Source organism: Calonectris borealis, chromosome 14, assembly GCF_964195595.1.
Source record: "Calonectris borealis chromosome 14, bCalBor7.hap1.2, whole genome shotgun sequence".
Taxonomy (NCBI): domain Eukaryota; kingdom Metazoa; phylum Chordata; class Aves; order Procellariiformes; family Procellariidae; genus Calonectris; species Calonectris borealis.
Window position 1 is genome coordinate 9,560,646 of NC_134325.1, and position 14,951 is coordinate 9,575,596.

Below are 14,951 nucleotides of genomic sequence, written 5' to 3' on the forward strand. Positions count from 1 at the left end.
TTACCTGTTGGATAGTATTCTTCATTCCACCAGACTCACACTGGGCAAAGCTCCATCTAAGGTCACAAAACTGATAATTTTTTTTTAATTTCAGGCCTACAAAACCTATATGCAGTGTTTAATATTTTAACCTTGATAGTTAGGTTAGTGAGGTAGGCAATAGGTAAGCAATCATCTGCTAATTAACATCTTGACAGCTCAGATACAAAAGTAGAATGGGTTGTCAGATCCCTCACAGACATAACATCTATTGGAACGTGGCTAGTTCACAGCAAAACACGTTATCTGGTGATTGTACGCTGCGGTTACTGGAAAAGAACGCTGTCCCATTCAGGTTAACTTCAGCTACACGTAGCAACAGGAAAAGAACGTTCAGTCTTTAGAGTATGTTTCCGTATAATAAATTCTAGGCCTTAGAGCCAAACATCTGAAGAAATGACAATTAAAAAATTCAGTTTTGAAATTACTACTTTTTAAGACACACTTACGAGAAAGCAGAATTCCATTCACCCACTTAAAACAGGTGAGGATAAAACCTCATGGTAAGTTATCTTCAAGAGTGGTTTTAACAACAGAAAAACAAAGAAAATAATTCATTACTGTAATATTAGTCACAATATAATTACTTCCATTACAGAGCATGTGTATTTACTGGATACAGAATTAAAGAATTATGTATATGCAGTGCCAAGAATTAAGGCCAGACAGGTTAACATACAGCTGCCATTTATATCAAGCACCTGTAAGGCTCCCTGAGGAAGCTACTGTTCCAGGATTCAGCAGGACACAAAGCACAAAGAACCATAGCTAAGATGTTCCTTCTAAAAATAACGCATTTGGCACACACAGCTACACAGGGGTGGAATTTAACAGTTCAGTTCAAACCTACAGCACAGAGATCTTGCTGGTTGCCTTATGTTTCCAGAACTGGAATGAGTATAGATTAGAAAACCTGTACAATTATATACAGAATTCTCTTTAAAGGAAAGATATGTAACTTAAATATGCCGTTTCCCACTAAAAAAAGAAACATGCACATTACATTAATATGGTGTCAGTAAATATAAACATTTGTTAATTCCTCGAGTACACTTACCTCCTGGTGTGTCTGTCAACTGGTAAGTTTTCCAATTTTAATTTCCAGATCTCTTACTGAATTCGTCTCCCAATTCTCACTTGGCTTCAAAAGATCCAAACAGATAAACCAAGTAACTAGACAGAGAAACAGTTACATTAATTACATATTTCAATTCTTACTAAAACACAGGAAAAGTCTAAGAAAGAATACTCCAAACCTTAGCATTCTTAAGCTTTGAAATACTATCCATCAGAAACATGATGGAATAACTTCGGGAAAAAGTAAATCGCACTTCTCTGAAAGAAAAAAAAATCCTTTACCCCAAAGAAACCTGCTCCTCTATACTGTCCTTTTAAGAAGCAGAGTTGTTTGTTTGTTTAATTTTTCCCACCACTGCAGAATGTTCCAATTTATATTTTGACAAAGAAAAATAGAAGAATCAGCGAGTCTTTTTTGCAGAGCTGCATTTAAGCTACCTTGTTAATATCGCACTTCAAAGTTTAAGAGACATCTGACTCATAATGGCATACTTTTAGCCACACTACCTGTACAATGGAATTGTATTTAGATTAAAATTCAGTTTTCAGACTTCTGTGGTATCAAAGCCAAGAGATTCCTTAAGCTTAAAAGAACTCTGACATTTTTTCTAAAGTAACTTTATTGCACAATTCATACACAAAGTTTAATATACTGGAATGTCCTTAGCTATTAATACAATCTATAATTACAATTTAAATTACAATTTCACATTAAACCTGTAAGAAATCTTCACTTAACACAAGAAAGTTTAGTTTGTTCTAATGCCCCCCACCAACAGCTATTCGTAGTAATTCACATTTTCAAGGTCTAGCTTCTGGAACCCATTGCCATGTCCCTGCCAGTGTGATTCCTTTTCCGTTTCCAAAATTGTTTGCTAAATGTAGCACTACAGACTAGGTAATACCAACCAGTACCAAATTACTAGTTTTTCAGTGTTAATGTACCTATTATCCCATATAACATACAGTACATATATTTTACAAGGCACACATTACAGTACCTACACCACAGCAGTGTGAATTACAGCAACTTAATTAAAAAAAGCTGTACAGAATACAAAGTTTAATTTTCACTATTTAAATAATTTTTGCATTGTTTATACTGTAATTGCAAGTGTCATTATGCTGCAATTAATAACCTGTTTGCATCATTACAAAATTACATTTTAAGAAGTTCATGTAAGTTCTCAGCAGAAAGTCAACTTATAAAATCTCAGTTCAGAAGTACAGCTCTTGAAATACTTGAAAAATAAAGTTAGCTTGAAGCTTTAATTTAGATGCTCTTTCTGAGCCAGTGATTTTATAAAAAGTTTAAAAAATTCAAAGGTTATTTTAAAGTTCTGAACATGGACTAATGCAAGCTCAAAAAGCAGAAAGAAACCAAACTGGCGTGTGATTAGGAATATTTGCACATGTTTTAGTGGAAAATCCCTGACCATTAACAATTTTCTGCCCAAATAATAACTGCCTTTATGCAACCAAACAGTCCATGCATTTTCTGAAGAATATCTCATTGATATCAAAGGATTAACAAAGGGAAAAAATCAGTTCTAAGCTATATACATTCATAAATGGATTTTTCAATAGTTAAATACAGATTTACACACTAAGCCATACTGACTTTTAGATGATACACACAAGAGATTACGTTGCTTATCTGTCTTAATGTCTATGATAAATTTGACAATGGTGCCATAAGCCAAACTCAAATGGGTGAGTGCTATGCACGTTCCTTAACAAATAGAGGTATAATAGAGAAATACCCAAGATCTGGTCCCCAACGTAATTAAATTATTTTGTAGCCAATTAAGAAAATGAACCCAAATGTGCCTATCTACGTGTGCACACGCCTTTGAGTTCAGAACCTGGCTATGATAAAAGGCCTTAGCCTTATGGCATCATCAAATTTTAACAAGTAAGGTAATTAAAAATGCAATCTTACAGCAAGCAACATTTATGCTGATACTCCCTCAAATGCTACACTTGAGTATTTCTCACTCAATAGCCACAAATGAAGAGAGTAGTATTTGTTAATATATATTAAAAAAAAAAAATCATTAATTAATTCTCTACAATAGCAGTTGATTTCCGTAACACTGTTTATGCAAAAGAGGCTTAGGATGGGTTTCCTGAATACTAACAATTTAATTTAGACTGTCTAAACTCAGCTCTTTAAAGATTTTACTCTGCTAGACACAGAAGTACAGTTGCACTCCAGTTGCGAAATCCCTTTTCCCAAGTTGTCACATGCACATCTCACTGCAAGCAACATTATTATTAAAGAAGTTTTTTGCTGCTACATAAAAGCATATTGCACTTGTAAAGTACAGCACCCTTACTTAGATTATCACCTTATAACTCTTACTATACCTTGTAACTCTGATTTCATCACTTCAAAAACTCAAGCAGATAAAACCACAGCATTAGACTAAACTACACCTTAACTGCTAATTCAAATAAAGTCATTCTCTTCAGATATGCCCAATGTTTAAAAATAATTTTGGCTGTTCTTGATCAAAAAACTATAAAGAAACAAATTTTTTTTTTTAGGATTGTGTATGAAACTGTTTAATGTTTCCAAGCTAAGATGACAATGCTAAATATCACATTTAAAAAAATATTCTAAGAGAGAATCTTGTTAGAAAAATAAAGGAAGTGCACAAGTACATTTACAGAGCTGCCGACACTCTCCAAACAGATTTAAAATAATTAATACTAAAACTCGTAACAGATTAGATTGAAATCAGTATCTGTAAGCACTAAAAGCAGCAATAACTGGCTACTGAAGAACAGGTAGTGGGACATCTTCAAGTTTCAGCAGTAAAATTTCAAATTTATAATCACTAGTGCTAACTCATCTTTATTCACATTCGTCATGAAACTAAAAGGGACTGCTTTTAAGGATAAGAACTGTGAGGTCAAGCCACCTGACATGGTTCATCTTCTGTAGCAGTACACTGTGATATTCAAACAGCAGTTAGCAGTTGTAGTTGTGCTGTAATAAATTGCTTCATCTAGTAGTCGAACTGTTAATATCAAAAGTTCTTGTTAAACTTTGTTAATGATCAAAGAGTTTACTGAAAGTACAGATTAATAATTAAGACTGCACACACATACACTGGTTCATCTACCCTGTGTTTTAAAAGAGCAGCGCAGATTCACAGCAGCCAAGAAGAGAAGTAAAAGACAGACTGTGGAAGAACGGCAACGAGAGGTAAAAACAAACATTCGTGAAAATGAAAGCTTCAAGTGCTTCTGCTATCATCAGCTTGCTGGCCAGTGTCAGGGCCTGTGAGGCTGGCCCGCCTCATCTACCATGTTAAGTATATAAGTAGCGATATCATCTTCTGTAGGTGCATCTGAGACCACCCAAGAATCACTTGCCCCAGTCACTTGCCGACGGCAGACAGGACAGCTTCTGTGACGATCACTCCTGTTAGGAAGCCAGAGAAATGAATATTTTTCACTGATGGTCTCTTCCTGGCCAAAAAATGCCAAAAGAGCCCCCAAACAAACAAAAAAAAAACCCCAACAAAACCAACCCAGTGAACTTCAGGAATGACCAGGTTAACTGGATTAGACCACCTATGTATTTTTTTGTTTAAAAACTTTTTCTTTGTGAGGAAGACTGGCCAACAATTCTGAATGTAGTTCCATTCTCTGAGTGATAAATTTGGAGTCATGTTCCTCAGAATCAAGTTTGCTCAGGTTAAACATGATGCATCTAGCTACCTGTCCAGAAAGTTTAAATGGAAATCCACGGTCTAAATTAATTCTTCCAATCTTTAGATATTCAGCTGAGGTACTTCAGAAACCAGTCCCCATAAGCTTCCTATATAAAGAGAAAAAGAAACCCTTTTCCTGCATCACTTCAGCCCACTGAAGTTTAGAATTGGTCCCATCCCCTTCCACCGACTAACTCGGGGGTCCCAAACACCTATGCTTCTGAGCTGGGAGCCTCTGTTATATGCCTAGGTTAAGAAGAGATGAACCTTAAAAAGTGAATACCAAAAAAAGAATGGAACTTAGTTAAGAGTTCAGCTGATTCATTATCCAAAGTAGAATATAATCCACTCTCCACCACAGTCACTAAACTGAAGCCCTGTATTGCTGATAGATGTTAAAATATTTTCCCAGAAAAAGAGAGATGACTAGTTATACTCTGTTATCCAGCGATTTTTACGTTTTTTCCTTGTGGGAGCATGGTGTTACAAGAGTAACTTCCTTGATAAGCTTTGAAAAAGCCACAAAACAAATTCTTATGCACAAATTATGTGACTTAAATGTCAAATTATTTGCATTAACTGGTCAAAAAAGCCTTTAACTGAGAATATCTGTATCACCCAATGCGAGACTGCCAGAACACCTGCCTAGTCCTTGTAGGTCTTCTGCATGGTCAGAGAAGAGCTATGCTCCTCGACAAAGCAATTTTTCTCTCTAGCTTTCCAACAACTGGTGTACCAGACAGATGCAGCAGCTGAAAAGCTGTTCAGTTTACTATGAAGCTGAACACATATTGTAAGATACATGTTATACATAAATTTGAAGGCGTTGCTATTGAGAAGAAATCTTTTCTTGGAAAAGTCTGATATATTTAAATTAGTAAATTGTCTGCTATTTATTTCAAGTGAAAGTGTAATATATGGAAGAAAATCCCTCTGACAGTTATTTCCCAAATAAGTGATAAGACAGTCCAACTTGCCTTCATATTTGCATAGTCTTACAAACTATTGATTTTTCCTTAAAAAGCTTTTAATGAGATTTTGTGAAGCATAACACGCCAGCATCAGCATATACCGTCTTTGCTAGTTTTCGAGCAAGAATACAGTAATTTAATTTTACAAGAATAAAGAGTTAAGAAATTACAAAACAAATGCTGAAAAGCACTTTCACATCTTTTTTTCCCCACAATGAAATTCTTCATAAGATGTTTACAAATTCTGAAATCCTTCTTTCCTTCTGCTGCAGTCTGATTTCACTCAAGCTTCTTATGTATCATATGTACATTAGTTTGCAAATATCTTCAGACCTTAAATTATATGGGACTAAGGAATCTGTCAGACCAAACTGAAACGTGTCAGATAACCAGTACATACTATAAAATAATGAATATCCTTTAATATGCATTACCATTTATCAATGCATTTCTGGCAGAAACTGTGAGCACACGGCAAGATTAAATCAGCACGCCCATCCATGCAGATGCAACATTCCTCTTCATCTGTCAACTGTTTAACCCTGCAGAAGAGAAGAGAGTATTTTCTCCTAGATAGCTAGTAAGTTTTATATTTATGCTCTATTAACTACACTAGTTACTACATTTTTCACAATAATTCGTGATGGACAGAAAGGAACACCTGTGCTTATCTGCAAGGAACATCTAACTTTGTGAATGGATTAGTTACATCATCCCAGCCTATGTCAGCAGACATAGCCTCAAGCTACCAACAAACAGCAGTAAATGAACCAAACTAAGTTAGAATATGCATTTTTTTGTGCGTGTCATGGGGTGCTTTTGGTGTTGCAAAGACTTATGCAAATCCTTTTTCATATCAATAAGGAAGTGTGAGAAGTTTTAACTGTTACATATCACATAACTGGGCAAAAGAACAGAAATACTGTTTACATTAAAGCCAGGAGAAGAATCTGCCTTCCTTTCACAGAGTGTCAGGCTAACTATTTCATAATGAACTTTGTCAAATTTCTGTGTACTGGCTTATATCCTAGATAAAAACATGCATGTCGAGAGGATCACTACTAGATTTCACATGCCATGAAAATGCCACGAGCTAAACTGATTAGATTGAAAAGGCTGGTTTTAGATTGCAATACACTCCTGATAATTGTTCCTTCAAATTAGGACTCTCTTCCGAGTTGACTGTTACCACCCCTTTTCCAGTTAAGCTTCTAGGTGTTCTCGGGGTAGGGGAGGGGGGAGAGTTAAAAAATTAGATCAATCCCTGCGACAGACATTTTCATTTTATTTGTCTTCATTTTTTTTTTCCAAATAATAGATATCTGATTTAAAGTTCCTAACAGTAGCATCTCAAATATTTGCATTATCAAGACTTCTCAAGCGTGAAAAGATACAGAGAATCCTCAGCTTTCACTAACCTAACTAGACATGTAAAGTTCCCTAATTTTATAGTCATGGCCCACTTCCAAGACAGCCAGGTAAGTGTTCTGAAATTTTTAGGTTTTCCAAAAATCCTGATTTGAGAATCTCTTCTGTGACTTGGGGCACAAAGGTAGCATTCTAGAAAGAATGGCATTTCAGGAGAGACAGACCACCTTCGTGACTATTGACCAGACTGCTTTTGCTTAGGTATCTTGGGAGCTTGTCAAATCAGAGTAATTTTTTAACTGTACAGGCTAGCTAGCTAACAGACAGCAATTAATATACTTTTGTTTTATTCTTCAGTAGGTCCTTGGGGTTTCCTTTTCAATTTGCTTTTTGAGAAATTACTTTAGAATGCTAGGAGATTTTTTGGTAGAATTAGAGATGGTGATTCACATACAGTGAGGACAGCAGTTTCCAAAAAAAACTATCTTTTGATTAGCTCACTATGTTCTTTGGACTTGCTCCCTTTCATTTCCCTCTGCCATGCAACTTTGAGTACTAACCTTTGATAACACTTTAATTTTTGAGATTTGATGGTATATATACAAGCAATTATACTTAAAACAAGCACCCTATTTATAAAGTTTCTGGAACCTAAGATTTAGCCATAGGTCTAAGTTTCTGAAGAAATGGTAAAATACAAAAATGACAAACTAAAGAAATGCTTGTCTCTTCACTATCAGAAAGCATAAAACGCTTACAGATATTTTGAAATGCTCTGAATAGGAAGTGGATGTTCTAGAGAAATGGGGTATTATTCCAGTGGAAGAAGTTAAGATAAGAAGAAGAATGAAACTATTTTTGGACGGTGACGGCTAGCTCTTGCGGAGCTGAAAAATGTCTAAAGGTGAAAAGAATTTAGGCAAATGGGAGGATATCACGGAAAAACAAACAGAAGATTTCCTCGGTGTAAAATACTTGAAGATGCTTCAGCCTGTATTTTTCTTAATGACTTGAAAAACTTGGATAAAATACAATTGGAAAATACCGGCTCACTAAATTCCAGCATATTACTAGCATATTAGAAAAGTATACTCTTTTTTTGTTGTTGTTATTTGTCACTAATACTACCTCAAGCGATGAAGTTTACAAACACAAAGGATGCTGATCTCCCCCATCTCAAAGTCTGAAAATTGAAAAAGAAACTCACCTAAGAAACCTTATATCTACTTACTGACTTTAGCAATACATGAAGTTGTTTTGCATAAGCACCTGGGGGTTTTTTGTTTAGTTGGTTTGTTTTAAATAAAAAGCCATTTCTGGATATACATGTGTTCTGGTATAACATTATATCTTTGAGAAAGAGCAGGAAAATATGCTTTCCTAAACATGCTCACAATTTGCTACCTAATTCCAGCATTTTAATAACTCAGAATAGCCAATAATTTAAGATTATCTGTTCCCAAAGAAGAGAAACAGGAAATTAAATGAAAAGAACACATTCTGCAATCCACTGACTTACAAAAACCAGTGGGCTCTATCTACAGAATGACAACATCGCCGACCCCTTTCTTATTCTAACAGATGGAGTGTGACATTCTAAAGACAGTTAACTAGCTCAGCAACTTGTTTTGTTAAAATACCTGACTACAGGCTCTTCACTGGTTGATATAGAGTACTACACCATTTACTACTTTTTCTTGTAAAACCTATCTCTACCTCACTTAAAACTGAGTTAGAACTCTGAACTAATTCAGAAAGTTAAAAGTAAGGAATTATTGGTAGCGACGTTTCCACATAGGGAGAGGGTGACAAGCTTCTTACTGTTACATTCAGTTTGAACTGAAATTATTGCAGGTGTTGACCTCAGTCTTTTGCTTTTCCTCTAGTTAACAAAGCAGGATGTCAACATGTGTGAGGCAGTTCACATTTTTCCAGTCTTACAAGTTATATTATTACTATAATTGATGAGTTTCTAGTGGCAACAGATGGGAACTTTCACATGCCAAAATGTAAAAGAGGAAGAGAAAGTTTAAGTGGAACAATAACAAAATCTGTTTAAACAAACACTGTCAAAACCCCTAGATTTGTAGCTGCAGGTGATTCCATTTCCTCCTGTTCTCTTATTCAGGAGATTCAACATATACCATGTTTATATTACAATCATTAAAACTATTGTTCTGAAAGCTAAGGTATGGTAGCACCAACAGAATTTCACCCAAGTACACTACAGCTCTCTTGGTACAAGAGAAGGTGTGCTATTCAAGCTTGTGATGATACAAAGTCTGCATCTGCCAAGAGCATGCAATTTTGATCACTACATGTTTGTATTTCAGGTTTTACACACAACTTCCAAAATATTTGTTGTAACTGTGGTCAGAAGCTAGAATATATCAAAATACCTTCCCATCCACAAGCTGGCCTGACAAGATGACACAGACATCAAACTCTCAGCAGCTTCTTCAGAAGTACCACTCTGTGCAAGAACTCCTGCTGCTTGACTGGTGATGTCTTTATAAAGTTGAATGAACTGATACAAGTTCAAGATTCTGGAGGCTTCCACGATGCCACTTGTTTTATTTATCTTAAGATATAAGAATTGTTTACAATTACATATCAGATTTTTACTTGACGTTGCTCAAAATTCTTTTAACGCACTGCAATTCTCACGGCAGTAGCCACCTTCCCAAGTGTCCATCGCTATGTTAGCAAATTGCAGTCTGCTTCAATAAGAGTTAACACCTGCAAACACAGCTGTTTCATCATGAGGAATACCACCCTTAGGACTAGATTTTTAGGACAAGACAATTATCATCACTACTCAAATGAATTAAGTTGTGAGTAGGAACCTAATGCCTAAAAATTGGGCTAAACTTAGAACAAAGAACAGAATAATCAGTCATTTCATATTTGAACTTAAAATAGCCTAAATGATGGCTGCCTTAATGAAAACTAAGAGCAAACAGAAAATTACAAACTGTTAGTTTCAAACAAGGTTTTAGAGTTGGCTTGGTTGAAACTGCATGTTAAGATTCCTCAGTGGATTCAAGATCATTTAAGGATGTTACTTGATAGGATACAGAGGGGAAAAATCTCCTCACTAGAAAGAGCAAACTTAGTAAGTTTTGTCATGGTCTTCAAACTAAGTTAAAATTTAACTTTTAGATTGGTTTTGTAAGGAATCCGAATAAATACAGTTACACTAGCTCAACTAATAATGCTTGGAATTGCTAACTTCCTTCTCCTACTATCAAACTATATAGTTCCCAGTTTGTTGTACTGTTTGATTACCATGACTTGACCTCACAAATCATCTGAATTCGTAATTAATGGGCTGTAAGTGCTCCATTGGAAGATATCATTCCTTTAAACTTAGTTATGAAAATGTTTTTGTTAACCTGCTTTTTGCAGAAACTTAATTTATCTCAAATGGTATCCCTGAATACATCATCTGTGTCAAAATATATACTCAAAATATATGTAGCAGGTTTTGGATTTTACCAGTAAAAGTGAGTGTCATCAAATATCTGTACACAAAAACGCCACCAAATAAAAATTTTCAACAATCTTACTTTAGTACATATTATCCGAACGACCACCTTCCAGAAAGCAGAAGAATCAGAACCAGGCTGCACTTCAAATAACAGATGTTTGTCTTGTCCAGACGCCAATTTTGCTGTACTGAAATAAAGAAACATCAGATTTACATCACGTGCTAGACATGCAAAGATCAGCAACCTCAGTCACTGTGATATGATTTATGGTTCACCTAAGTGCTCTTTATCCATAAAGAGATTTTATCAATACTACCCAGAGACATGAAATTAAAGAGTAATGACCTTCTTAGCATGTCATTAAATATAAAATACACAATCCATTTCACTTTAAATTGCACAGTATATTTCAGAAAATGATGTGCAAGTCTTTTGATCCAGCATCAGCAAGGAAGTGTCTTTTGTAGGCATTTTAATTTATATATACTTTCACTGTTTATTACAGTAATCATACAGTCTTGTGGTCCAATCTAAAAAGGTTATTTCCTTACCATGTATGTACAAAAAGCAAGCAAGTACCAACACATGCAAATGAGATGCATTTTTATTAGTATACATTAATAATGAAGCAGTCAGGTGAAAGCTTCAGGTGACCCTGAGATTTTTGGGGTTTTGTATTTTTTTTTAATGGAACAGAAACACGAAGGTCTATTCCATAAGAATCAGAACAAGCTATGTTACTTTCAGGCTGAAGTAAACACTGTAAAGAAACAAAAAAAACTTGAATGGAGTTAATTATACTGAGATATGCTTAGATTCTCAGGCAAAACATAAGGTAATGTTCTTTGATATCTGTTTGTGTCTACCCAGAAGACAGCTATCTGTTCTTGAAGGTCATTCGTAAAAGTATGACACTATACAAGACAATCTCTAAACTGAATACAAATTCACATTATAGTTAAACATCAAACACTACCAAAAGTCACACACTACAAAGCCCCTTTTCGGTGTGTACGTTTCCACTTCCTATCATTTTATACCATAAATATTGAGTGAAAATGACAGCTCTGCTTTTTTGTTCATTTCTTTTTACCGTCCATGTATCAGTCAAACAAAAGGCAGGCTACGAAAAATCTTACTTATGCAGCCTTTTGTTTGGGATTATCTTGGTCACTGGTTTCAAATAGTAAGGCATGTCTCATCTTTAATGAGGAACAGCACTGCATGTCCACAGAGGTGGAAAAGATGGTCACAAACAGTTCTGTCTCAGGTACTACCTTCCTAGTGTAGCTAGGAAGTACGGTAGCTGTACTTTACAGGGCTCGTATTGCTACTTCCTACCAAAAGTGATGGGCAGAGAGGAAGCGGCACTGCATCTTTAGGTGGTTGGTGGAGGGGGGAAGAGTAAGGGAGACAGGTAACACTAACAAAAAGATACCGCTAAATGTCTACCTCTTGTGAACTTCTCAGAGAGAAGCAACACCTGCTGGAAAGAGTAAAGAAGAGTATTGGAGAAAACTGAATTTAAGGAAGAGAAATGGCTTTGGTTTTGAAGTGTAATTACAACCATTATAGAAACTTTACGAACTAAAGGAAACATTTCAAAACCAGATGTCCAGTTCTGGCTTAGCTAGGACGGGAGAATATATTTGCATACAAGGTCTCTGTAAAACATGAAAAAAAGAAGGAAACAAAGTAAGGCTTACACATCATTAAGTTCAGCTACTCTTCCCAGAAACTCTTCATACGTTAGGAAACCACTTTCTTGAACCAAAGAGGCATGCTTTGCTACTTTTTCTGGCAACTTGTTAATTACAGTTTGTGTGTGGTTTGAAATTTGTTGACCCATGGTGAAGTTCTTCACCTCAGTTCCGTAGAAAGAAGTTCTCATTCACTTGTAGAGTCTCTGCTAAAAAATAGTTAACATTTGTGTGTTTTATGAATGGCTACTCCCTCATTTTCTTTCAGTGTAAGAGTTTAGCTACCCACTAACCAGTCTAATTATTCTACAATAACACAACTTGAACAGTCAAATCAGAAACAAAGCAGAATACTTAGAAGAGACTGGAATGTGTCATTAACAGCTTATGAAAAATGTATTATTTTGCTTACAGCAATACTTGTATTAAATAGAGACAATTTTTCATGCAGATTTTTCAGCAACTCCAACACACACATATGGAATGGAAAAGAAAAATCTCAAGATGATGGTGGTAATTTGTGGCAATCTTTGTTCTTCCTAAATATTTGTGCATGTGAAAGTCAGAATGTCTACAAATAAGCATATGTATGTCTATACACAGACATTACATTAGAAAATAGTTTTCTTACATCAGACTGACATTGGCAGATCAAAAGAACTCTCACAGCATTCTTAAACTGGTAAGCCAAGGAATCCACGTAAGGATAAACCAATTTAGAAATCTCCCTCTCTACACAGAACACTCAACTTTAGGACGTATTACAGAACTGACTTGCTTAAACCTCTCCAACTTATTTCACCTTTCCTTTACACTCATATCTTTTGCCCCAAAAGTCTGCATAAGGATCTACCCTATGCATTCTGATTCTGAGTCTTTGTCCATCTCCTCCCCTTGACCCCTCTCATTTGACATTCTCCCAAAATTTCTCTTTGCTTTTTGTCTTGAAATAGCAGAGGCATGTAAATTAATTCTGTCTGTACAGAGTTCGTCGCTTGTAATGCAAACCAATGGTTTCACACCCTTTTAAGACTTCTACAGATAGAGGTCTCCAATGGCAAGCTAATTGCAGAATATCAACCTTAACTTAAATATGGAATAATCTGATACTAGGTGCATTACAAACACCTTATGAGAGACGTCACAGAAAAACAGAACTTCATCCTGCATGTACATATAGCTGCATTTGGGCATAAAACTGCTCAGGAACATGGTCTACAGCTGTTAAGATCTTGCCATGGTGTAAGAAAAACACAGCACACATGAAGTGAGTTCATATCAGAGCATTCTACCAACTATTCCACCATAGAATCATACAGGTTGGAAAAGACCTCTAAGATCATCGTGACCAACCGTCAACCCAACACCACCATGCCCTCTACACCATGTCCCTAAGGGCCTCATCTACACGTCTTTTAAATACTTCCAGGGATGGTGACTCCACCACTTCCCTGGGCAGCCTGTTCCAAGGCCTGACCACTCTTTCAGTAAAGAAATTTCTCCTAATGTCCAATCTAAACCTCCCTTGGCGCAACTTGAGGCCATTTCACACAAGAGAATAAACTTCCAATTTAATGTTTGAATTTTGGCCAATTTCTATTCTCAGACAGATGTGTTCCCACTCAAGTCACTTTTCTCCTTCCAAATTACCCTCCAATCATTTCCTCTTCCGCTATCAAGACCTGGCATTTGGCGAGCACACACCCAGAAGATACACTTGAAGGACAACCTCTGAACAGCTTAACCTTTCATCCTTCAAATACAGCCTATCCCATCTCTTCCAGTTTTTGTCTTCCCTCTAGCTGAAATGCAGCCCTACTGAGGAAGCAAAGCGCTGCGTGTGAGCCTGAACTAACATAAGATGGTTAGAAAAGCCTGGACAAAAAAACCCTGCAAAGATGTTCGTCAAGATCAAAAATACACAAAACTGCGCACAGGTAAGTCAGGTGCCCCACGATCCTTCTCCCTTTCCAGCCTCTCCGACACGAGCCGAGGAGGAGCGGCGCGCTGCCGCCAGCGCCTAGCGGCCAGGGCACAGCAGCTGCTGCCACTCGGCCGGCTAACCGTACTCCACGGCCGGGCTCCACACAGGCCGCGCGCACAAGCCCGGCTGCGTCACGCCCGCCCCGCCCCGCGCCATTTCCCCGTGGCCGCCGTGCCCGCGGGTAACCGCCACTCGACCCTTCCCGCCCCGACGGACGCGGCAGCGAGGCCCGGCTCAGGGCAGCGACCGGGCTTGGCTCAGGGCGCCCGCCCCCAACGGGCTTCCCCCGCCCCGGGCCCGGGCCCGGGCCTTGCGTTCCCTCCAGGGCGCCGTGACCGTGGGCCGCGCGCCAGCCCCTGAGGGGCCGCGGACGGAGGGCCCCGCCAGCGGCCTCACCCCAGCGCCCCGGCATCCTGCTCGCCGCCGCCCGACGGGGACTGGAGCGGAGCCGCTCCCCCGCGCGCCCCGGCAGTCGGCGAGCGGCGCAGGCGCAGGGGTGGCGGCGGCTCCGGCGCGGCGACGGCTCCGGCGCGGCTCGGTGACGCCAGCGCGCGGCTCGCGCTGTTGCCAGGACACGGCGGACGCCGCGCCCGCAC

General features: G+C 37.8%; 2 protein-coding genes across 7 annotated transcripts in view; one reads left to right on the plus strand and one right to left on the minus strand.

The window, feature by feature from the left end:
- AMPD3 (adenosine monophosphate deaminase 3) overlaps positions 1–9,809 on the plus strand; it is a 46,487-nt gene extending 36,678 nt beyond the window's left edge. For all 3 annotated transcript variants that reach the window (XM_075163150.1, XM_075163147.1, XM_075163146.1), the window contains exons 16-17: positions 4,263–6,392; positions 9,514–9,809. Coding sequence is in view for 1 of the 3 variants with exons in the window: in XM_075163147.1 (XP_075019248.1) it covers positions 4,263–4,299 (37 nt within the window). In the remaining 2 variants the exon portion in view is untranslated. The remainder of the gene's footprint in view (positions 1–4,262; positions 6,393–9,513) is intronic.
- On the minus strand, positions 1,526–14,888 carry RNF141 (ring finger protein 141). 4 transcript variants are annotated; one of them, XM_075163151.1, is made up of 6 exons: positions 14,752–14,888; positions 12,378–12,580; positions 10,750–10,858; positions 9,580–9,761; positions 6,247–6,354; positions 1,526–4,549 (listed from the first exon to the last, which is right to left on the minus strand). In XM_075163151.1, the coding sequence occupies exons 2-6, from the start codon at positions 12,560–12,562 to the stop codon at positions 4,399–4,401; spliced, it is 735 nt and encodes a 244-aa protein (XP_075019252.1). In that variant the 5' UTR covers positions 12,563–12,580; positions 14,752–14,888; the 3' UTR covers positions 1,526–4,398. The 4 variants fall into 4 exon arrangements, with proteins under 4 accessions (XP_075019252.1, XP_075019254.1, XP_075019256.1 ...); XM_075163153.1 differs by having other exon boundaries at positions 12,378–12,577; positions 14,752–14,849; XM_075163155.1 differs by lacking the exon at positions 14,752–14,888 and adding an exon at positions 13,003–13,525 and having other exon boundaries at positions 12,378–12,577.
- Between the last annotated feature and the right edge of the window lie 63 nt (positions 14,889–14,951).

Bases quoted from the DNA above. Each gene is read 5' to 3' on its own strand.
- RNF141 (XM_075163151.1), bottom strand. From the start codon at position 12,562: ATGAGAACTTCTTTCTACGGAACTGAGGTGAAGAACTTCACCATGGGT. The intron at 9,762-10,749 runs GTAAGATTGTTG...TTATATCTTAAG, and splicing joins TTCGGATAATATGTACTAAA to ATAAATAAAACAAGTGGCAT. The intron at 4,550-6,246 runs GTAATGCATATT...GCTTCCTAACAG, and splicing joins CAGAAATGCATTGATAAATG to GAGTGATCGTCACAGAAGCT.